At 38.9% G+C, this 25646-nt stretch overlaps 2 protein-coding genes across 2 annotated transcripts; both read left to right on the forward strand.

Moving 5' to 3' along the window:
* The first annotated feature begins 6200 nt into the window (after positions 1-6200).
* LOC114358380 (protein artemis) lies at positions 6201-12103 on the forward strand. Its single transcript, XM_028312334.1, has 4 exons — positions 6201-6348; positions 6885-7153; positions 9312-9759; positions 11039-12103. Exons 2-4 carry the CDS (start codon positions 6889-6891, stop codon positions 11445-11447), a joined length of 1122 nt encoding a protein of 373 aa, XP_028168135.1. The 5' UTR covers positions 6201-6348; positions 6885-6888; the 3' UTR covers positions 11448-12103.
* An 8461-nt stretch (positions 12104-20564) lies between these two features.
* Positions 20565-25459, forward strand: LOC114358370 (uncharacterized). Its single transcript, XM_028312315.1, has 5 exons — positions 20565-20631; positions 21394-21523; positions 22596-22678; positions 24153-24338; positions 25326-25459. The coding sequence occupies exons 1-5, from the start codon at positions 20565-20567 to the stop codon at positions 25457-25459; spliced, it is 600 nt and encodes a 199-aa protein (XP_028168116.1).
* Positions 25460-25646: the final 187 nt, after the last annotated feature.

Here is a 25646-nt window from a genome sequence, read left to right on the forward strand (position 1 = left end):
TGTTTCAAAAACCGGGATAATCTCTCCTTTACTTTCCTGATCCTTTGAAACCTTTTTTTTTTTCCGTTTTCCATTTTTACTTTCCTATACGTTTCCCAACCTTTACCTTACTTCGTCGTGGCTGACGCACAAGCCGTGCATGCCATCCATGAAGCTAAAGATAAAAATGGAGGCCAGACTTAGAATACCTACTTGAAGCACAACCTATGTATCACTATCTCGCTCTCTGTGGGCAGGCTCTCTCTTTCTAAGTAGGGTAACCTTTTATTTATTTTTCTCAGGACGACAAAGACTGATTTACGTTTAAACAGTGTGTCTTGATAAAGTGCACTTAATATGATTATGAAAAAAGGTTTTCGATGTTTTTGTTTTAAGATGAATTACAACATTAAGAAAGTGTAAAGGCATCGAAAACTGTGGATATTTGATAGAAAACAGATTTTAATTTGGCAGTTGACAGACGGATTTGGATATGGATTGATTACAGTAAACGGCCGTAGAAAACATTATGCAAAATTAGATAAGTAAGGTCCCACAGAAAGTCCCAGATATATCCTCAATATGGTCATACTACTTCAAAATGTCTTATAGAAACAAAAATTTTAAATTTGCTCAAAGTCAATGAAACTCAATGTAAAATCTTCTTTTTCTTGACATATGTAACATTTAATAATAAGTTTAAATACTGGTAAAACGTTTTAGGAAGTAATTACTGTGAAAATACAAAGAAATATGTTAACAATGATCCACTGTCAGAAATCACGAAATAAACACTTACGCGTGGAATTTTATATCACTTCCAGGACAACACGAACTACCGCAACCACGCACTATACAATTTTGCACCATTTCTTCAGACAAAACAATGATAAGGTCCCTTGAAAAATCTCAAACGAAATCAACTGCATAGTAAACAACCGCCATGATGGGCCGGATTCGGCCGATGTTGCCACATTACCGATACCTCAGAAATTGGGATTGTAATTCCCTGATTCGCCAACACATTAAGCCTAAATGGCCGACAATTTTGTGATTTTTTATTTAACTAGGTAATCTTAGTTTCAAATATTAATTATTTATTTATTTAACTTCTTATTTGGTTAGTGAATTGGCTATTTCGAAGAATTTACAAGGAGATTTAAATAAGAAGATAGCAATACTACAGTTCACACTAAAAAGAGAGGTAGGGCCACAGAGAGCGAGATAGATATAAGTAGGTATTTGACTCAAGTTTTGTTCCCAACTTTGCCCTCCATTTTTATCTGTAGCTTCATGATGCCATCATAGGGAAAAAAAAAAAAAAACTATAGGTCTACCAGAGCCCCGATTACGGTAACTTTTAACGTCAACAATCCAGACACGCTTCTCGATTCTGCGATACGATTGGTCAAAACAGCTGACGTACGCTGTTGAACGACCAATCGTATCGCAGAATCGAGAAGCGTGTCTGGATTGTTGACGTTAAAAGTTACCGTAATCGGGGCTCAGAATCTCATGGCAAACAAAAATATTGGAAAAGTGTGTTTTTCATATGGCAATTGTCTATGGTTTAATTGTCACCTGTCAAAGAAAATTATGAAATCTGTCAGCCGCTGCAAAAATTTTGTAATCTCTTCTTGACTATTTGTTATTTTTGTGAAAAAGTCGAAAAAGCTCAAGCAAGTCATAATGTTTTCAATGTGAATTGTAAAATAAGGCATAATTCAAAGTCAATCTTTGATTCTAAAGCGCGTCGTCGAGTTGACAGTAAGTTGGACTGAAATGTTTTGATACTTAGTTTATTACCCAAATACGTCACAAGGAGGGTTATGTTTTTTTATATTATTCTTAATAGCTGCTTTATCGGGGTTTTCAGGTATATCTCACAAATTGGTGCAGAGGAATGGTCAAAATGTTATGACCATGTAAAGAAAAATTGAAAAAGATTTTATCTCTTTATCTTGATCATCTATTGAAGAACAAGAAATTGCAAGTGGAGTTCTTAGAATCGTTTTCTAGTTCTGAATGAAGTGATAAGTTAAAAGTATGATGCATAATAAAATTAGTTACTTAAAGTAATAATACGATTTATTTATTTTTTAAGACATTTTCCTATTTTAAAAACCCGATTTATAACAACATTCTTCATACACATACCTACCTAAAATGTATATTCGTACTTCATGTTCATTAATACTAAAGTCATAAAAGTAAAAAATTAAACAGTATCAAGATCGTTTATTCCAATTTCCCCAGTATTGCTCTCAACAAAGTTTATTTTACCTATTTGCCATGAGATTCTGGTACACCTATATTATTCCTTTTCCGGGACTCAAACTATCTCTATGCCTAATTTCATCAAAATCGGTTCCGTGGTTTAGGCGTGAAAGCAAGACAGACAGACAGAGTTACTTTCGCATTTATAATATTAGTATAGGTATTATACAGGGTGTTATAGGTAAATGGGTATATGAGCCGACACTAGCCCATGTTAACATGGGCATACAAATGGTATGGTGAAGTCAGAAATTTGATATCATCATTTTATTTTTTTTAATTTTCATAAAAAATATAATTTATAAAATACGATTTGTATGAAAAATAAAATAAAGAAGGTTTAAAACAAAACCTATTTCAGGCACCAGTCCCACAAACTTAGTACTACGTGCTGTTGAAACATTGTTAAACAAATAAAATAAAATAAATAATGTATTTTCTACCAACTGTAATTACTAACCTAAGTTTGTGAGGGGAAATGAATGATTTATTTATAATTATTTATTATAGATATAGATAGTACAGACATTAGAGTAGATTCTTCCTTTTAATAAAGGTAGGTAGTTAGGTACCTTTGGTTACGAGAGTAGAATTCTACATACATAAGTAGAAGCAGCAGAGTATCGGTATTTATTTTAGTAATGCTAATAAACAATATCAACATCACTACAACCGGAAATTAATGGAGTGATAATATATTTTTAACCCGATAGCAATAGAACTCAGTAGGTAGGAACTTAAGAATTTATCAAACGTTCGCTTTGATTGCGGAAAGCAGGCAATAGAGATGAATTATATTATTTTGATGTCTTCTACAAGCGTCTTTAGTCTTTCATATAAATCGTATGAAATTTGAGATTCCAGTCTTCTGTAGCTTGGCACTTATGAAAGATAACAAAAAATTCAAATATATTTTTGGCGATATCCTATAGGTCGTGCAGCTAGATTTCAGGCTATCAACTGCTATCAACACAATGCTTTTGACAAAAAAAAAAGCGTTTGGAAGCGCTTGTAAGCAAACATGTCATTTTGTTACGCACTCGATATCGAATAAGTTTGTTCGTTTTTCAAAAGTTTTGTTGATAGATATTACACCTTGATTCTTCTTTGATCCTTCTTCAAGTAAAGCTCAATCGCCTTCGTGAGTTGCAAGAACTATAATCATTGTGACTTGTGAGCCATCCACCATAACAGCCTCTAGCCCTCTACTCTACTATCATTGTGCGATCTTCAGTGGGTCTACTCTAGGCTCTAGACAAAGTGCACATTATAATTATTTATTTAATTAAAACCAGTCGAAAAATGGTCAAAATGTTTTTTTTATGGAGTTTTGACGGATTGGATTTTTTAGGGCCGATTTTTCAGTCGTTAGATAACTTTTAACTGAAGAATAAGTTTGGCACATTGACAGTTTTAGTATGGGAAATATGTTAAAATGACAAGGTTATTCTTCAGTTAAAAGTTATTCGACGTTTGAAAAATCAGCCCTTATTCGATCAAAAAGTGCAACTTGTAAGAGGAGCAGTTCGTACAACTCATGAACAAAATCGTGCAGTAACATTAGTTATTACTGTTACAGTCAAAACTCATTATCAGTCAAAACCACTTTTGACTGCAAAAATCAGTCAAAAGTGATTTTGACTGATACCATTGGTCAATATCACTTCTGACTGATATTTCCAGTCAAAAGTGGTTTTAACCAAGCGCGTTGATCAATAAAATTTTTGAGTGCAAAAAATCTGTCAATAAGTCGTTTAGCCTGATTTAAAATTTTATCAATTAGTCAAAATTCATACAAAGTGTAATGATTAGTGAAAATAATTTGGAAATCATAAAAATGTGTTATAAAATTATTTTAACCCTATACTTGGCAACGACGGTTTTGTTTAATATTTGTGATTTACATTATAAATATTGGATTTATGAGGAGTAAAAATCATGTAAAAAATACGAAAAAAAATCTTAGATATGTAGTTTTGGAAATATAGTATGTATCTTTAAGTGCACATTGCCAGCTTTGTAGCAAATTAAAACGTGGTTCATTTGTTAGTAGAAATTAGTTATTTAAATGAAAATTACTATAAAACCTTAAGCTATTCCTTGTTTGAAAAATAAAAAATAAATATCTTTTACAAAAAACTGAAAACAAAGTAAAAAAAACACTTCAAAGTCTGTAACGCCTTGCAAGTATAGCTGCATTTGGATGTATGAGAACCACTCCATCAGCGTCGTTGGAGTACTTCCTGAACCTCAGACCACTCTTACCATCCAGGAGAAGCAAATGCAGATATAACACATGAGAATCTTGCAAGACCATTAAAGAAATACGAGGGGTATTGATGCCAACTGGTACCGAACTGTGTTCACGTCTTTGATTGAAGATAAAATTAGATATCCAACTTACAATGTAAACTCAAGATAGTGGAAATGGATCTCTGGAACTCTCAGGGAAATTATGCAGCAGTCGAACTGGCTAAAATTCTTCAATCACCAGCTTTATAACCAGAAGCATGAAGCAGCCTGGACAGGCTGTTCGCTTTTTGGGGTGATTTGAGTTGGTTGGAGTAGGAAGATAACCACCCAAGAGAACCAGGAGGCTAAGTGCAGCTTCTAATTCATCAGCGGAAGTGTCACCGCTACTGACTTTTGACCTGGTTCGAGATTTTTGAACCATAACCAGCATTTTGCGCGCCTGATTTTGTTGCTAAGTTGTCCAAAAAACAACGATTCTTTAGTAAATGAATTAAAACTCATATCAGTATATTATAATTTACAGCTTTAAATATTACTAATAACATATCCCTTTTTTATGCGATAAAATCTATGAAAAAATCATAAAATAAAGTCAACGAGAACCTGGCAATGTGTCTTTGAAGATACATTCAAAATTGAAAGTAAATTATTACGTATCTGACAATGTGCATTTAGGGATACATTCGGACAATCCGCATCGTACAAGAATAATTATACAAGTTTTGGGATGAAAAAACAGCACTATCATCAAGAAACATTTATTGACTATCCATATCACTACAAATAATCACCAATATTCTTTAAAAAAAACACCGAAAATAATAAAATTTATCAGCCGGTGCGTAGACGCCTGTCAAAGGTCTGACATTTTGCATATTACTGTCAAATCTGTGCAGCCTGTAGGGATTCTATACTGTGTAACACAATCTGTAGTATTTGGGCTAACGTTATGTAAAAAAAACATTTGAAAATAGTTTTTGGTTTCTCCCCCATATTTTTGTTTTGGTCAACGTATCTTTAAATGCACAATGCCAAGAAAAGGGTTAAAGTGTAACATTTTTGTGATTTGTGCATACAAAATGATCACACCTACCTTAGGTACTACTTTTAAGAAATCTGTATATTCGTCAGGTAAAAAGATAAGTAGATTATCAATATTTCCGGTCGGATGAATAAAATGTCTGCACTCAAAAGTGGTTTTGACTAACGCGCTTGGTCAAAACCACTTAAAACTGGAAAAACACTCAAAAGTGATATTGACCAAGGGCATCAGTCAAAACCAATTTTGACTGATTTTTGCAGTCAAAAGTGGTTTTGAACTTTTGACCGATTGAGTTTTGACTGTAACATTACTAACTTAACCATGGTACAAAAAGGGTAAGTCCCTTACTCTACCGTATTGCTATGTTAATTAATTAAATTAACTCAATAATTATGTGAAGTACTATAAATTATTTTATCTAGCTGCGTTAGGAGTTAATTATTAACAAGTTTTATATTATTAAAGTTGCATAAAAATATTTATCGATTCAATGTCAAAATACCGATTTTAGTTGATGTTAAATATCCGTAGGCAACAATAACCTAGTACTATAGCGCCATTTTCTAGACTTGCGCGGGTTGCGCGCGCAGCGCTGTATTTTTTTGACATTGACATTAACATCCTCTAATCTGTGATTATCATTGTTTGATAACAAATGCAGCAGCTGATTTTCTGTAAAATGAATTTAATTGATTTTATCTAAGACGACCTGTGATAATTATTATTGTAATGAAATTGGTGAAAGGTTGATTGTGTTAACAGAATAAACCAATATTTAAGTGCTTTTTTTATACCAGGTATGTAAAAATGTAAAGTATTGACATTAAGTTTCACACTGTTGCATCTTATCCTGTTGCAATAAGAGCGATTTTGCAACAAAAACATACTCTGATGTATGGTCGCTGTACATACAAGTTGAAACATGTTTCAGGCATGGGTTTCAGGTTTCAGCCAGTTCCAGACAAAGAATAATATTCATGGTTTTATTAATCTAAGATGCTGACCTATCTTCTATATATATAAAAGAAAGTCGTGTTAGTTACTCCACTTATAACTCAAGAACGGCTGAACCGATTTAGCTGAAAATTGTCAGGGAGGTAGTTTAGAGCCAGGAGAAGGACATAGGATACTTTTTATCCCGTTCGAAATAAAAAAAGTCTGCTTATTTATTGCCATTAAGGCGGAACAAAGTTCGCCGGGTCAGCTAGTATAATATAAGTAATAAAACTTTTTCAACATTCAATCAAATGAAACAAGCCAAATTATTTCCAGTTCTAACTTAAAAACTTAGTAAATGCAAATGTTCATAGGTACATTGTTTTATTTTTTCCAGAATAATGTCTTGTTCAATGAGCTCGTTCAACGGTATCATCGCTGAAATCCCAGGGATAGCTGTCGACAACTTCGAGAGGTGTGACCGGACTGCGTACTTCTTGAGCCATTGTCACACCGACCACACTCAAGGGCTGTCCAGTCCGCAACTGATTAAACATTTGGAAGAGAACGAAGTGAAGATATACATGTCAGACGTTACTGCTGGGATTATTGGTGCTATTCCTTGCTACGATGGCGTTAAGAAGTTTATTAAGACTTTAAAATTAGGTAAGCTGGAATTCGCTGCCTGCTGCTGTATTTCCTGAACACTATAATCCGGGCGTTTTCAAGGCGAGAGTGAATAGGCACTTACAGGGCAGATATGTACCATCCTAGACTGCATCTCACTTAACACCAGGTGCGATTGCGGTCAAATACCTGCCTTGTCTAGCTTAAAAATAAAAGCGTTTGATAGATTTAAACACTTCACCAAACTCCATCATCATACTTATTAATGAAAAATCCCTACCATTTTGTAAAAATATATCAAATAAGACTGCATGTTTCTATAATAAAGACTAGCTTTCCGTCCGCGGCTTCGCGCGCGTGGACCCCTGAACCCTATTTTTTTCCAAAATAAAATTTAGCCTATGTTACTCGTGGATAATGTAGCTTTCGAATGGTGAAAGAATTTTTAAAAACGGTCCAGTAATTTTTGAGCCTATTCATTACAACCAAACAAACAAACAAAGTTTTCCTCTTTATAATATTAGTATAGATAAATAAATATCCCCAAACCCTCTTGAAGATTGAAGTTAGCTAATGTATTTCTTATTTGGTTTAGTGATCAAGGCATTACAAGATAACATATTTATATATTTAAACAATTTTTCATCATCATCTCAGACAGAGGACGTCCACTGCTGAACATAGGCATCCCCCAATGCTTTCCATGTTTGTACAAACAATTTTTGTGTTTATGATAATCCAGTCTGACACCTTTCACCGTTCACAAACATTACTATGAGGTCTCACAGACAGGGTGACACACGAACCAATCACAGAGCTCTATTCAACTTTACTTTCGATTTACTGCTTCACTTAAGCAAGTATTGTTTGTGAATACGGACGTCAGTTGTATAGCATACCTTTTTTGTCTTTAAACCATTCCTTTATTTTATTTTATTTATTAGGACAACCAACAAGACAAACACGCATACATGAAATTACTATAACTAAAAGTGCTTAAAACTAAGTGCTGTCTTAATTAAAGGCTGCCACGGCATGCAGTGTGGACAGTTGCAAATATAAAAACTAAAAGATAGTAGGTAACACAGTGAAAATTTGAAATGTAATGAACATTATGAATAAATTTCTTATACATTATTTACGTATTTGCTGTTTCTGTAAGGCCTCAGCCTCGAACTTAGCGGGCAGCGGGGCGGGAGCGGCGGCGGCGCGGCAGCGGCAGGATCTTATGCGTGAAATCAAATAGACCGGTTCTCGAAAACAGCGGCGCGGCAGCGGCGCCGGAGCGGGCAACGAGCGGGCAGCGGCGAGGGAGCGGGTAACGAGCGGGCAGCTCACTCCTTCTTTTGCCCACAATAAATCGAGCGTTAGGAATAAATTTGAATCGAAATAAAATTGTCGCCGTTGTTCAGACATTTCGTTTGCGAATAAAAACAAATATCTCGACAATACAAACCCCGAACACAACACTTCGCCGCTAAAGCGCCGCGCGAGCTGCCCGCTGGTTTCGAGAAGGTCTATTCCACTTTGATCACCTGGCCTTGATGACCCAGGTGATCAAAGTCCACTTCCAGCGACAATTTAGTGTCCTTTGATCACCCACGGATATGATGCCCTGGGTGATCAAAGTGGACTCCAGTTAAATTATTATTTTAGTGTCCTTTGATCACCTACATACAAATCACACCTCCTCTGAATAGACACGTCATGTCAAATTGTTGTAAGTACAAACATTTTCTTAATATAGACAATTTTTTTACAGCATGAAATATTTTAAAGTAACTTACCTAAACAATGTTTGTCCGTAAATTAAGTATAAGTGGAGGTACGATTTGTATGTAGGTGATCAAAGGACACTAAAATAATAATTTAACTGGAGTCCACTTTGATCACCCAGAGCATCATAGCCGTGGGTGATCAAAGGACACTAAATTGTCGCTGGAAGTACTTGTGTGGACTTTGATCACCTGGGTCATCAAAGCCAGGTGATCAAAGTGGAATAGACCTTCGAGAACGGGTCTGCGTTGCCCGCCCCGCTCCCGCGCCGCCGCCGCCGCCGCCCCGCTGCCCGCTAAGTTCGAGGCTGAGGTCTAAGGGACCTCAGCACAGCGCGCCTGAATTTCAATGGCTTATGATAAAAAATGTCGTCGTTTACATTTTTTGCACAGTCTGTTGTACTCTTCTATTTATCTTACAGGTTCTAAAACCCACGTAAAACTCCCATCACAATACGAAGACTATTATCTATGCGAAGTGACTCTGATACCAGCTGGCCACTGCTTCGGCTCAGTCATGTTTTTATTCCAAACCCCGTTCACGACTGTACTATTCACCGGTGACTTCCGTACAAATTCCAACGATGTGTCCAAGCTTGGCCAACTTCATAAAGACGGTGAACCTATAAAAATTGATAAAATGTATGTGGATACAACATTTATGGATAAAATGTATGAGAATTTTCCCAAAAGGAGTGAGACGGTGGAAAATGCAGTTGCAGAAATTAAGGCATGGCTGGATGGAGATGAAGAGAATGCAGTAGCGTTGCATCCGTCTGCTAGATTTGGATACGAATATTTATTTAATGAGATATACAGCCGGCTGGGGGTTAAAGTGTATGTAGCGGAGAGAGATTGGGCTATATACAGGTTTGTTTTGTAACTTTTATTACACTTTCTAGATTTTTGTGGCTTTTCTAGATTTTTATGGCTAGAAAAACCTTTCTACGTCTGGACTAAGGGTGCATTTTTTTAATCTTTTGAAATATACATATAAGCCAATTTTTTATATGACGACAAATCTGTCGCAATCTTACAATCGTTAATGGTGGCAAATAAAATAAATATTTTCCCCCACTGGGATTCGAACCCGGGACTACTAAGGCGGTTCGGTTAGTTTTAAATAGTAAAAACCTAAAGCGAACGATTTTCACGCGTACGAACGAAGCTACAGTTAGTTAAGTATAAAGAACGTAGCACACTTATCAACCCAAAAAGGGATCAACTCAAGGCGGTTAGTATTTTTTGTATACTGCAACGCGCACTTACCCATACCGTAACGTAAACGCCTCGCCTCGACGCGTCGCCGCGCCGTTGAAAGTGCGCGAAAAGCGATATGGTGTTGATTAGAGATGAAACGGATAGTTGTATGGCCGGATACCGGATACCGGATATCCGGCCAGCTGCTAGGCCGGATAGCCGGATATCCGGCGGCCGGATAGTTGGCCCATTGTCTCGTTACATGTCGTGACGAGTTTAGCGCCGCACAGGTGCTTCGAACGCGATCAGTGGGTCTATTAGTTAGTAGACTAGACTACACACTTTTCGAAAATCGAATCAGTCTGAATAGAATGTCAGATTTTGCCACTTGTCTAGGGGGCAGATCAATTCGGACGATTTCGGTTGCCATCGTGAGTGTGTGATTGAATAGCGAAAATTCAATTAGTTTACTTGCTGCATAATCTGACTAAACTGCATCATGACATCAGCAGACGACCATCAGTGAAAAAAAGATCGCCTTTTTTATTTGGCAATATTTCGACTTAACAGATTATTTATGCATTCGTCATTAGAGTGAATAGCCCAGAAAAATAAATTAGTTTTTTTTAAAGGCCTCAATATAGCTTTTTGTAACTTTTTGGACTTTAAATAAAAGTCGTCATTATTATAAGCCATTTTATTGATGTTTACTTCAAAGATTAATGTCCTATTTCATTTTATTAATAGGAAATTGTCGCAGTTTTTTAATATCCGGTATCCGGCCGGATAGTGAGTTACTATCCGGTATCCGGCCGAATAGTAAATGTAGGCCGGATATCCGGCCTACCGGATAGTTACCGGATATCCGTTTCATCTCTAGTGTTGATCCCTTTCCGAGTTTGATAAGTCTGCTATGACCTTAAATCAATGATTATTCATTTTCTTCCAGCGACTTCCCAGAGGCAATTCCAAGCGTCACAAACAAGTACGACACACGAATCCACAAATGCAGCAACCGTTCAGAGAAATACCCTCACCGAAACTGTGTCCATGATATCATTACAACAAAATATTTGTTCGTTCACCTCTCCGCTATGAAATGGGACAACATCAACATAGAACAACGTTCAAACAGCAGGCTATCGGACAAAAGGTTAGATGTATGTTTTTCAACGCATTGCAGCCGAAGCGAGATTATAAATTTTGTCACATATTTCTCTCCGAGCAGTGTAGTTGGGTTTCCTAATAAGTATGAAGTGGATAAAATTGAAGATAATAATGTGAGGGTAGTTTTTAAAGCGAGTAAAAGGAAGATTAGCTGTATGGGAGGGAGACGAGACGAGAGAAGAAGATTGTAAGGTAGTCGGAAATTTGAGGCCAAGTTTATGCATACGACCATATCGAACTAACTGCGCACCTCGTTGGAATCATTCGTCCGTACCAGAGCGGCGATGTGACGTCACGGCCGCCGGGTGCGCAGTTAACGCAGCCGCGTTGTACGAAACTTATTAATTAGTGCAAAAAACAGATATTTTTCGAAACTTTAATATTTTTTCTTCCAATAAGATTTTTTTTTTGCAATTGGCTCTTTGTTTTTGATGATTTTTTGTTTGTTTTTATGAGCTAACTTTTTTAACTAATTAAAAATACATAAAATGATGCAGGGACATTCACATGAACAGGGGATTCTCGTAAGTTATTTTTGTATGAGTTTTCGATTTTATTTAATTAAGTTTTAAGTTATAAATTATGCAATTTAAAATTTTATTGTGCTAATGAAATAGTCTAAATTTGATTTTGACTGAATTAATGATACCTTTCGTTCCTTGATTTTATTAAATTTTAATCTCCTCTATGAAATTCATTAATTTATGGTTAACTGGAGGAAAATGCCATTTGGCATTAAGTTTGCCTTTAATGTACTATGATTAACTAGCGGCCGCCCGCGACTTCATACGCGTGGAACCCGTTTTACCCCCTTAGGGGTGGAGTTTCGTAAAATCCGTTCTAAAAGGAACCCCCATGCAATATTTGAAACTCCTAGCATTTGTAGTTTCTGAGATTTCCTGATGAGTGAGTGAGTCAGTCAATCAGTGACTTTTCGCTTTTATCAAATATATTTTATTTTATTTTATTTATTTAGGACAACCAACAAGACAGACACACACAAGTAGGTACAAACAGACGCGTTTACATACATATTTTTCGTAGGACTAGGTGCTATCTTAATGAGGGCTATCGTTTTAATATTTAACAGTTGGTTGGTTTAGCCGTGTGGTGACGGCAGAGTAGAATACATTTGTCACCAACCCCTACTCTTCCCGCGGGTGTCGTAAGAGGCGACTTAGGGACTACACATCAAACAGAGAATGGGCAGCAGCGCTCTCTGAAAAACATCAATATTTTAAACTGCGATCTCCAACCCGCCTGCCAAGCGTGGAGATTATGGCAAAACCCTCCACTATAGTGGAGGAGGCTCATAGTCCAGCAGTGGACTGTAAAGGTCTTCGCTACTAGCAAGTGACAGGACCTTACTCTACAGTGGCGCCAACTGGTGAGCGCTAAAACGATAGCCCTCATTACAATTATATGAGAGCCATGTACTAAGTATATGTATGTTTGATGTTGAAATTACTTCTTCTGTTTTCTTCTTAAATTACTTTATTTGTAACATTATAGGCCTAGCGTTTAACACAGTGCTTAAGTTATGGGAGCGGCACGGGAGGGTTTTTTTAATGGCAACCAAACCTCTCTGGGAGGTTTATTTCTGCCAATGTCGAGTGAAAATTGGGTGTTTCAGTTCTATTGATTTTTCATGGATTCCGTGGAGTTAAGTATGCCCGTAAGCAGGTTTCGAGACGCCACCGCGGCACCGGGTCCAAAGCGGGTTGTTCATACGACAACCCACTCGACACTCGATGCGCGCTCAAATTAGAAGTATTTCAATGTTTTTTATAATTTATCACTTCACTGCACTTTAGAACACAAAATAACACCAAATTTGTACACTAAAGTCCATTAAATAATAAATTGAAACCATTAAAACAGATCGACCTCAGATCATAGAAGGGAATAGATGTGAAACGGGGGCGTGGCGCGTGTCTCCGCGATATGCCCAGAAACGAACATCGCCCGCGACGCTAGGTTAGTCGCGATTCAGTCGTACTGAGGAAATGTTCTCAGATATTGTTGGATAATGCGTCGTTACGTGCAATAACACAAGTGAAACGAAGAACTACAGGAACAATGAAGTCATTTACCACATGTAAGTATTGCAAATCCATTGGTATTTTGCTTATAAATCAAAAAAACTAAACATTTTTACGAACAAATTCAGTGCCATGACATTTNGAAATTAGTGGTGATAAAAAATCAAACACGTTGTACATTGACGATTTAGTTAGCAACCACTTTATGTCATGCGTAACTACTGCGCAATGTATTTTATTTCTTCCGATATCCACTGACGCGTGAAAATATACAGTACGGCCGCATGTGCCGGTCGTAACATAGTGCAGGGCTCGTGTTCTAATATACGGTTTCCTATCTATACTAATATTATAAAGCTGAAGTTGTGGAATATGACGCTCAACCACCATAAGGAGCTATGGTGCATCTAATTTTCCTTCTGTCTGTCTGTCTGTCTGTCTGTCTGTCTGTCTGTTACGCTTTCCCGCTTAAACCTCGCAACCGATTTTGATGAAATTTGGCATAGAGATAGTTTGAGTCCCGGGAAAGAACATAGGATAGTTTTTATCCCGGTTTTTGAAACAGACACGCGCGCGATAAAGTTTTTCTGTGACAGACAAAATTCCACGCGGGCGAAGCCGCGGGCGGAAAGCTAGTTATCGATAAATAGAAGTAAATTATTATTTTCTATTTTCTAATTTTGAATGAAAAAATCATGAGTTGCTTGCGATTTTTAAGTTTTTACAAAAACAATGACAATAGTAGAAGGGATTAGTAACTGTCAACTATTTAATTACTATAAGAGCTAGTTGAAAGCCTAATATAGGCATTATTTTTGATAAACATAAGCGGTACGAATTTCGGCATAATTAAAAAGTTGATGCGCGATAGTAGTTAATAATAATTACAGTGATCCTGTTATTATTATTAAAGTAAATAATAATATATTACCAATATTGTAAATACTGGTAAAAATCGCAAGTACCTACTTAACCCATCACTTTTCATACAAACTTTGTCAGTCTATAACTTCTATACTCCATCGATAACGACATTGAGCTTTGGTTGGGGTAAATTAATATAAGGTAACTTCATTTATAGTCTTTTTCACCTAAGATGATCCGTATGACGTTTCGAGTTTGAAAGATTTAGAGATGTCACATAACTAAACCATAGCGATTTATCTATCGATTTTTTTCGAAGAGTTAGTAAAACCTACTTTTAGAGAAATATTTTGTATAGGTGTTATTTAACAAAAAACATGTTTTTTTTTAATTAAAAATATTATTGTAACATTTTTTTATTGATAATATTCAAATTTCATGGTTCGTGTTTGAAAAAACGAGACAATCCTAAAAAGTACTGGTTCTGTTTCTTTAAATTAAAAACTATTAATTTATTTTTAATGCGTTCTTAAAGTCAATAATCGAAAAATATAGTTGATTTTTGTGATGTTTTTAATAACTAAGTATTCACTGCAATCGATTAATGAACCGCGGAAATAATCGGCTCACTCACTACGTTCAGCCATTTGCAAATCTAATAAGATGACAATGTTACTGTTCTAAAAAAACTTAGCAAGGGATGTCAATATCAAAGATAGTTTTTTACCGAGTTACGCATATTTAAAGTGGCGCACGTGGTTGTGACACAAAAACTGCTCACACAATGTTTGGTGTTCAAAATCAAAAATGGTAATTATTATTGATATAAATTTTTAACAGTCTTATATAACATGTATTAATCTTGCATAATTACTGTAATATTTATCAAAATAACATAACATCTCTTCAGAAAAAAATATTGTATGTCCAAATCCGGGAATCTCACACTACACGGTCCGTGACATTTTGGACTTGTAACTTCTTTTTAATATTCTTCTAATAGTTTTATGATAAAAATTATATTGGGCCTAGTTAATAGAGGTATTTTACTAAGTAAATTAATATACAGTGCACTGATTTTCTTTAAAAACATATGCTATTCTTACATCTCACACAAAAATGCGTAAGAATAAGAATGGCCCATATCTTATCGACTCCATATTATCTTTCTTCTCTCTAATTGCTTTTTTCAAAGTGTGGGTCACGTAACCCGGCCATTGATTGGCCATAAGGCACGCCTTCTGGCCAATCACAGCACTTTTAAGCCGGTTGCACATGTTGTCGTAGACTCTCAGTCGCTTTGTTTTTACACAGTTGAATGTGTGTGTGGGAGCTGTGGTGGGGGAAATGTGGGGACACTGGTTCTCGTTGTAGTTACGCGCGACTTCATATCTATTCTCTTTCTATGATCTGAGAGATCGACCATGCTTCCCGTTCTACTACCCTCCACGGAAATCTACGGTAGGGTTATTTTGAGACATCAAACGTCAGCGAGACTTCATAATCAGATTTGTATGCCTTGTCACGTCATAATATGTCAATGTCACCCCTCCCGTGGCGCTCCCATACCTCAGGGACTGACTGGGTTAAGCGCTAGTACCTATAATATTGTGATAATTATAGAATAAGCAAATTGTGATATAATATATCGATTTATCGATTGTTATTTCTGATGAAATTGGAATAAACTTATTATTTTGCTAATAATTTGTTTTATTTATGAACTAGTGGCTTTGGCGCCAACTGGTGACTGAAATGGATGGTCCTACCGCTTCAGGGCTCACGAGTTGGCGCCACTATTTTAGCCACAAACGAGTAATAGGACGTATTTGACAGTGGCGCCAACTATAGTTTGGTCGCCGAGCACGTAGAATTTCGTCCAATGACCCCAAGCTACCCATCCTTATCGCTCGCTCATATTATATTGCTGTCGCGACTGCGACGGGCGCCCGCTGTGAGTGTACGAGCGCGACAGCAACATAATTACGCGCGTGCGATAAGGATGGGTAGCATCAGCATGGGGTCATTAGACAAAATTCTACGTGCTCGGAGACCGGGCTTTAGTGATTGCAAATGCGATGGTCCTACCGCTTCCGCACTAGTTGGCGCCACTGTCTTAGCCACAAGCGGGAGAGAGGACCTTAGGGCCCCCGCCCACGGCGACTTTTCATCGCTACTAACGCGAAACTGACGGCCGATGTGGCAGCAAGGTTCTGTGTGCTTACCATGAGTTCACGTTAGGTGTGCTCGCTAGCGACTGCGTAAAAATATGACATTAAATGTATGACATTATGTATTGTGCAGCGCCCCTAGCGGCTACTTTCAAGAAATGAAATCTTCATAGATTTTTTTGACGTATTCGCTAGCGAGCACACCTAACGTAAACTCATGGTAAGCACACTGGAGTGGAGGCCACGTACCGAAAAGCGCAGCGTAAGAATAGGTGGACCGTCGACCTCATAAAGGTAGCGGGAAGGAGCTGGATGCAGGCCGCCACCAACCAGCCATTGTGGAAATCATTGGGGGAGGTCTATGTTCAGCAGTAGACGTCATATGGTTGAAATGATGATGAACGAGCGTTAGTCGCATCCTTTATTCGGTTAGGGACAGATTCTGTTTAGGACAGATTAAGTTTACGACAGATTCCATTTGCAATGCACTACAGAAGTGATGCCAACGCGCTACTAACACGCTACAGCAGCGTGACTGCATCGCTACAAAAAGTCGCCGTGGGCGAGGGCCCTTTCGACAGTGGCGCCACTGTGTTTCGACAGTGGCGCCAACTGGTGAGCGTAATTAGAAAACGCTCATTAATGAATTTATGACCGCATTAAGTAGAAAATTATTTCTTCGTAATCATAATAAAAGTCAATGAGTAGTTAATTACTTCCTGATTAGTAATTTTATGTGACTTAAAACGTTACATTTGAGTATAAATCAAAATTAAAATGGGTCCAATATTGTATAGTTGTATTGTGTGCGTTATGGCTCAAATTGTTTTAGTTGATTGTAAGTATTAATAATAATATTTCATCATCATCATTTATTTATTTTTTATTTATTTAATTAGGACAACCAACAAGACAGACACAAATTCAAGCAAAGGGGTTTACATACATAATTTTGTCTTAGGACTAGGTGCTATCTTAATTACAGGCTGCCACGGCATGCAAAAGTGGACTTTGACAGAATATTAAACTTAAACGTACAGCTGATTTTGACACAATATTCAATTTAATTTAATTTATTTCCATTCTGAACAATTTTAAACCTCAAATTTAACTGGCAGATCTTGGCTAAACGGACACATGTGCAAATGAGAGTTGTATTTTTTTCTTAAATTTCCCCAGCGAGTCAGAAAAGATATCTATATCTCCCTCCTTACTGCACCTATTATATTGCCTCTGAAGCCTATTCATGGTGGCATGATGACCCAGGTTGCTTTTGGAACCCTGCACTAAAAAGGGTACGTATCTTGCGCGTCGAGGTAACTTGAAAGGGGCATTTAGGTTGATGGATTCCAACAACTTTGGACAGTCCACCACGCCGTTTATGATCTTGTGCAGAAGTATCTGATCCAAGAGTTGTCTGCGATCTTGCAAGCTGTGCAGTCCGAAATGAGCCAAACGTTCCCCATACTTCGGAAGACTCCTGGCCTTCCCGGTCTGATATGAGAGATGCCACATGAACCGCTTCTGGATGCGCTCAATTCGCTTCACATGAACATCATAGTGAGGAGACCAAACCTGACTACAGTACTCAAGACCTGAACGAACAAGAGTCACGTACAGCAGTATTTTAGAGGAAGACTTTTTAAATTCCTTTGCGTTTCGCAATACAAAACCAAGCATCCTAAACCCTCTTGTGACGACATGATCGATATGCTTGTGAAAGCGCAGGTTCTTATCCATAATGACCCCCAGGTCGCGAATCGACTCCACTTCCTGCAAAATTTGCCCGTTGACACTGTATACCGGCGATGGACTTTCCCTACTTCTCGTGAAACGAATAAATTTACATTTCTCCGTGTTTAGGTACAATTTATTTAAACTACACCACTGAGACAACCTATCAAGATCTTTTTGCAAAAGATGTGAGTCGCTAACATCTTTGATCTGCATACAGAGTTTCATGTCGTCTGCATAAAGGAAGCAAGAGGCATGGTCGAACACTGTAGTCATGTCGTTTACAAATATATTAAAGAGTATTGGCCCAAGATGCGAACCCTGCGGCACTCCTGAAGTAGCATGAAACGACTCCGATGAGAAACCTCTCATGACGACTCTTGACTCCCGCTGTCCGAGATATGATTCAAACCACTCAAGAAGACTGCCAGTAATGCCAAAGTTAGATAGTTTATTTAGTAAAATTTTGTGATCGACTGTGTCAAAAGCTTTGCTTATGTCAGTGTAGATAGTATCGACCGGGATACGGGAGTCGAGAGACCCAGCAACCAGTTGGACAAACGGGATGAGATTTGTTGCAGTGGAACGTGATACCATGAAGCCAGATTGCTGAGGTGAAATCAAGTGTTTTATGTGGCACGATAAATAAGGGCAGACTAAGGACTCGAATACCTTGCTAAAAACTGACAGTATAGAGATGGGTCGGTAGTTTTTCACAGAAGCAGCGTCACCGGACTTGAAAATCGGAATGATTACTTCGGAAGACTCCTGGCCTTCCCGGTCTGATATGAGAGATGCCACATGAACCGCTTCTGGATGCGCTCAATTCGCTTCACATGAACATCATAGTGAGGAGACCAAACCTGACTACAGTACTCAAGACCTGAACGAACAAGAGTCACGTACAGCAGTATTTTAGAGGAAGACTTTTTAAATTCCTTTGCGTTTCGCAATACAAAACCAAGCATCCTAAACCCTCTTGTGACGACATGATCGATATGCTTGTGAAAGCGCAGGTTCTTATCCATAATGACCCCCAGGTCGCGAATCGACTCCACTTCCTGCAAAATTTGCCCGTTGACACTGTATACCGGCGATGGACTTTCCCTACTTCTCGTGAAACGAATAAATTTACATTTCTCCGTGTTTAGGTACAATTTATTTAAACTACACCACTGAGACAACCTATCAAGATCTTTTTGCAAAAGATGTGAGTCGCTAACATCTTTGATCTGCATACAGAGTTTCATGTCGTCTGCATAAAGGAAGCAAGAGGCATGGTCGAACACTGTAGTCATGTCGTTTATAAATATATTAAAGAGTATTGGCCCAAGATGCGAACCCTGCGGCACTCCTGAAGTAGCATGAAACGACTCCGATGAGAAACCTCTCATGACGACTCTTGACTCCCGCTGTCCGAGATATGATTCAAACCACTCAAGAAGACTGCCAGTAATGCCAAAGTTAGATAGTTTATTTAGTAAAATTTTGTGATCGACTGTGTCAAAAGCTTTGCTTATGTCAGTGTAGATAGTATCGACCGGGATACGGGAGTCGAGAGACCCAGCAACCAGTTGGACAAACGGGATGAGATTTGTTGCAGTGGAACGTGATACCATCAAGCAAGCAATCATCATCATCATCAGGTCATTTAGTCTCCACTGCAGGAGCACGACCCTCTAATTTACCAGAGGCAAATGGAGGATTTGTCCTACACTCCCCACGCTGGCCAGACGGGTTGGGGAGGCCTGATGTTCGCATATTTGTCCCTTAGTCGCCTCTTACGACATCTACGTATGCAACTTACGAAAAAATACCTATAAATGTAATTTTCCAAGTTTTATATCAAGTTTTATAATGATTCTAGGTAGAAAAACAAAACCATACAACATATCAAAGTAAGTATTTTTTTCCCATTAATTGACATTATTATAAAAATTGTTTACTAAAAAATGCGATACCTAAGTTTGGACCAACCAAGGGACGGAATCTAACGCCCGTATTCACAAACGATGCTTGCGGAAATCGAACGCACAGCGTTGAATAGAGCTCTGTGATTGGTTCACGTGTCACCCTGTGCGTCCACGCGCATTGTGAGACCTCATAGTAACGTTTGTGATTACGGGCGAGAATCTAACGCACGTATTCACAAACGATGCTTGTTTAAATGAAGCAGAAAATCGAACGCACAGCGTTGAATTAGAGCTCTGTCGCCCGTATTCACAAATGGTGAAGCAGCAAATTGAACGCACAGCGTTGAATGGAGCTCTGCTTGTTTATGTGTCACCCTGTGCGTCCACGCGCACTGTGAGACCTCATAGTAATGTTTGTGAATAAGGGCGTTAGTTAGTTACTTGTTCATCTCATAAAGGTAGCAGGAACTGCAGGGAGACGCTGGATGCAGGCCGCTACCAACCGGGCGATGTGGAAATCATTGGGGGAGGCCTATGTTCAGCAGTGGACGTCTTGTGGCTGAGATGATGATGATAATGTTTGTATGTATTGTTATTTCAGGCCAGCACCAAAGTTTGATAATCCGAACTTCGTGAGAGACAGATTTAAAGGTAAGTTACATTTATTATTAACTAGCTGACCCGGCGAACTTTGTTCCGCCTTAATGGCAATAAATAAGCAGACTTTTTTTTAATTTCGAACGGGATAAAAAGTATCCTATGTCCTTCTCCTGGCTCTAAACTACCTCCCTGACAATTTTCAGCTAAATCGGTTCAGCCGTTCTTGAGTTATAAGTGGAGTAACTAACACGACTTTCTTTTATATATATAGATTTTATTTACGCTGTTCTTGGAATCGGCCGTCAGGTGCGCAGTTAAAGGTACAAGTCAAATTCAAGATGGACTGCAGACCGCAAACTGAATAAAAATATTTTTCTTTCTTTCTTGCTTTCAAACTGCAAGCCACCACGGTTTCTATGAAATTGCCTATATGAAATGCGGTCAAACGCAGTCGCAAAATCTAGGCGCAGAGTCACCTGCATAGCGATATATAGAGATACCAACTAATGCGCTTAGTTCGAAACTCAATGTCGCATTAGAAATTCACACTCACAAAGAAATCAAAATATGTGCTCATTAACCACTGCGGTATCAGTACTCTGTAAACTGTTTACATTATGACGTCGCTGCTGTCATCATTGCTTTCGCGAGCAATGTGTTCTGTTTTTGGGCATATTGCTCATTGCTGCGACACCGGCCCCGCCCGCTTGTCACATCTCCCTTTAGTTTTGTGATCTGTGTTCGCCTGCGATTGCAGTCTGCAGCCCATATTGGACTTATACCTTAACTCAACCGGGTTTTTATCTATTTTAGTCATGAAAAAGCCACAGCTGCCTGAGGATTTTTTCAACCGGACTCGTAAGCCGTTCAACCCCGTTTGGATGGATTACTGTGACCCTTACCATTGCAACGACAATCACAAGACAGCATGTGGGCTGAACAGGTACCTTTATAACTAGCTTTTACCCGCGGCTTCACCCGCGTGAAATTTAGTTTGTCACAGATCGTCATAAATTATAGCCTATATGTTATTCTGGGTTATAAAGAATAATACTGTAAAGTTTCATAAAAATGCATTCAGTAGTTTTTGCGTGAAAGACCGGTCCTGTGCCTCCCGCATCCAGACACCTCCCGCGACCTTCATCCACCAGATCGTCGGTCCACCTAGTGGGAGGCCTGCTCTCACTACGTCTTCCGGCTCGTGATCGCCACTCGAGAGCTTTTCTGCCCCAGAGGCCATTAGCTATGCGAGCTTTCTTAATGGTTATGATTTTTTTTTCCACAACGAGGAAGCTCTTGGCCTGTATCTCACCTGATGGTAAGTGACGATCAGGCCGAAGGTAGAAGCGAGATTCACCCAGAATCTTCCACCACGGAGGAACTGGCTATCTTACCTCTAACTGCCGGAACACAACAATGCTGTAAACATTGTTGTTATGGCGACAGACTTATGTACGATAGTGGTAGCTAGCCAGGCGGACTTAGAACAAGCCCTACCACTAACCAAACCGAACAGAAAAATCTGCCCCCACTGGGAATTGAACCCGGGACCTCAGCGTCTGAAGCAGGTGGTCTTACCACTAGACTACAGAGGCGGTTAAAAATAAACTTACTCTTAGATCATAGCCATAGCGCACTTATATTAACCCGGAGAGGGGTCAACCCCGTACCGCCTTTCGCCGCGAGGCGAAGCGAGGCGTTTACGTTACGGTACGGATAAGTGTGCGTTGCAGTACGAATTTCATACGTAGAATACTGACCGCCACCGAGGTGATAGGCTGGTTTTAGTGTCACGCGGACTGTCAGTGCGGATCGCTCCGCACAGCCGATCTGTATGAACTGCTAGGGAGCGGAGCGGTTCCTCCGGACCGCATTACTCTAAAACGCTCCCTAGAAGTTCATACAGATTGGCCGTGCGGAGCGGGTCCGCACCGGACGGTCCGCGTGACACTGAAACCAGCCATACAGTTACGATCCGTTTCCGGGTTGAAAAGTGTGCTTCGTCCTTTGTCCAGGAACAACATGAAGTTCAAGTGGTTCCAGAGCGCATGCCACATTATTTTAAACAACATGTGCGCGAATTATCGAGGACATCTGAGTGAGTTTATACATTAATTTATCTATATGTACAGGGTGAAATTTAAATCTTTGGCATCCTTTGAATATAAAACTAAGTACTCATGCATGCATGATACATCGTACTACATTCCCCAAAAATGAGACAAATCTTATTAATGTGCTCTTATAACGAGTTTAAAACGATCGTACTGTCAACAGCATATTAGACTATACAGGGTGTTGAATTCAATCCTCTCTATATTTATTTAGGTGACCTATTATGACTTATGTATAAACGCATAATATACCAAAAAAAGAAACGAAAGTGGAATTTTTAGCGAATATTTTCCGTGCGACATCAACTGCACTGTCATGTGGCTCGCAATACTGCAATACGTTTACACTGCGGCACCATCGAGTCACGCGGATCGCTCGCTTATCATGTCGGATAGCCTACTGAAGAAAGCCACGTAAAGTAGGTAGTGTAAATAGGTATTTTTCTTTGACTAACTAAAGACACACACTCACAACACTTTACACACAACACTCAACACATATCACCCAACACACAACTAAATTTACATATTTTGTTAGCTATTAATAAGAATAATAAATAGATTTTAATTATATACCTATACCTACCTACATAATTACTTAAGATGTAATTTTACTTGTCATCCTTTAATAGAGACTAATACCATTATCATTAATGTAAGCTTTGTTACTATTATTATTATGTTTTAATCTTAATTTCTTATAGCAATAAATTGCCTGACTTGTGTGTTCTCAGACCCCAAAGTAAAAATCTTCTTGTAAAAACTAAAAGGCCCCTGCGACACAAGCTATGCTTAGTGCAGAAGCCGCTAGTCATAAGAATACTCTGTACATTGATTTAATGGCAATAAACATTTTATTATTATTATTATTATTAAAAGGTCGTTTTAAATTTTTTTAGGAAGTCAATTCGTAATCAGAATAAGCTACTAATCAACTCCCTAAATATGGCGAGGATTGAAATCTACACCCTGTTCGTTCGTTCGTTTCAGCCAAATGACGTCTACTGCTGGACAAAGGCCTCCTCCAAGGTTTTCCATAATGAACGGTCCTGCGCTGCCCGCATCCAGGCTCTTCCCGCGACCTTTACCAGATCATCGGTCCACCTAGTAGTAGGCCTGCCCACGCTACGTCTTCCAGCCCGTGGTCGCCACTCGAGAACTTTCCTGCCCCAACGGCCATCGACCATCGTCTCTACGAGCTATGTGCCCCGCCCACTGCCACTTGATTTTAGCAATTCTGCGAGCTATGTCGGACTTTGGTTCTCCTACGGATCTTCTCATTTCACCCCTGTATAATAATATCTTTGTTGCAAAATAAAACTGCCATTACATCGAAATAAGATGCCACAGTATTAAGCTTGATGTTTAGTCTTATTTTAAAAGGATATGCCAACGATTTAAACACTTTGTAAAAAACTAGAGAAAGCACTATTCACAACAGTCACTTCTGCCTTCCAGAATACGATTATGTCGACACAAAATTCTGCATCAAATACGTGATGTTCCTAAGAACCGACTGCGAGCCATGCTTCGATGACGTGGAGAGCCCAGTCTGTGGTGTGAGTACCAGGGACTACCACGCAGTGATATTCAAGAACAAGTGCGCACTGAAGACAGCTAACTGCGAACCAGGCACGTTGCATGGTAAGGAACACCAAAATAGGCTAGTTTCCTAAAAACATTTTTTTAGTCCGTCAATTATAATTAAAAAAAATATTGGACACGTATATTTTTAATCGTCGATCAAACAAAAAATTATAGTGCGTTGAAGTTCCGCGCAACGTCACAAAGTGCTGCACTTTTACGCACTCACTGACGTCACGGGCCTTTTCTTTAGAACTTTGTCACGCTTTATCTCTTTACATTTTCATTAATTTTAAAAAGTGAAAAATACGTGTCGAGTAGTTTTTGATAAGCTAATTGACGGACTAATTAAAACTCTTGCTTTTTTACCCAGGAAACATCCCTATTGTACACTGGGGTCTTTAGTCGTTTCCACAGACCACAGGAAAGGGAGATGTCACAAGGGGGCGGGGCCGGTCGCAGCAATATGCCCAAAGACAGAACACGTTGCTCGTGACAGCAATGATGACAGCAGCGACGTCATAATGCTTGGGTAGTACTAAAGATTATTCGAACGTTGAGTACTGATACCGCCGTGGATAATGAGCACATATTTTGATTACTTTGTGTGTGTGAATTTCTAATGCGACACTGAGTTTCGAACTCAGCGCATTAGTTGGCATTTCTCTGGTCGTTTCGCACCACAAGAGATTCGGACCGCGGTGCGAAACGCGACGAACCGTTAGGATGAGGCTTTCGCTCTGCAGTTACTTGAAGCGACGCCAATGGCCCACGGATTTGTAATGAGCGATTCGGACTGCAGTGTGTGCTGCCAAATCTTGATATTCGAGGGGCAATTTGGACTCCCAATGATAATGATGATCCATCCGACCAATATCGGAAATGGCGACCACTCCGACTCCTAGCTGTCTTGGCGGCGCTGGTGTGCCCGAAGATGGCTTACGTTTTGTACTTTATCTTGTCCTATTCGCATCGCGATCTTCTTAACGTGGTGCGAAACAGCACACTGAGTTAAGTGCTAGATCTATAAAATTGTTCTTTTTCCAGAATACAAGGAACTTGAACTGAATTATTGCACTATTCTCCAGCTCTTCCAACTGGCACCTGACCAATTCTTCCCTCCGCAGAAGAAGCGTCTGCGATCAGTTATTTCGTTCGTTCGGTCTCGGTCCAAGAAATAAGAAAGAAAAATCTTTATTCGTTCATAACATAAAATTATACAGTTTGAAATGACTCCCGCAGATTACAGACTTCTAGTCGGCCTCTTGCAACCCGGTCGAGTTAACTTTGCATCTGGCTGCCGTGACGTCACGTCGCCGCTTTTGTACGGATGGAGCGAACGCGGGAAAGAAAGAAAGAAAGAAAAGT

The sequence above is a fragment of the Ostrinia furnacalis genome, unplaced genomic scaffold (genome assembly GCF_004193835.3).
Source record: "Ostrinia furnacalis isolate ACB-3 unplaced genomic scaffold, ASM419383v2 OfSCF3905, whole genome shotgun sequence".
Lineage (NCBI taxonomy): Eukaryota > Metazoa > Arthropoda > Insecta > Lepidoptera > Crambidae > Ostrinia > Ostrinia furnacalis.

What these genes read in the sequence shown, in the direction of transcription:
- LOC114358370 (XM_028312315.1), top strand. Translation starts at nt 20,565, where the DNA reads ATGTATTGTTATTTCAGGCCAGCACCAAAGTTTGATAATCCGAACTTC. An exon ending in ACAGCATGTGGGCTGAACAG is followed by an intron (nt 21,524 to 22,595) that starts GTACCTTTATAA and finishes TCCTTTGTCCAG; the next exon opens with GAACAACATGAAGTTCAAGT. An exon ending in GAATTATCGAGGACATCTGA is followed by an intron (nt 22,679 to 24,152) that starts GTGAGTTTATAC and finishes TCTGCCTTCCAG; the next exon opens with AATACGATTATGTCGACACA.
- LOC114358380 (XM_028312334.1), top strand. Translation starts at nt 6,889, where the DNA reads ATGTCTTGTTCAATGAGCTCGTTCAACGGTATCATCGCTGAAATCCCA. An exon ending in TATTAAGACTTTAAAATTAG is followed by an intron (nt 7,154 to 9,311) that starts GTAAGCTGGAAT and finishes TTTATCTTACAG; the next exon opens with GTTCTAAAACCCACGTAAAA. An exon ending in AGAGATTGGGCTATATACAG is followed by an intron (nt 9,760 to 11,038) that starts GTTTGTTTTGTA and finishes ATTTTCTTCCAG; the next exon opens with CGACTTCCCAGAGGCAATTC.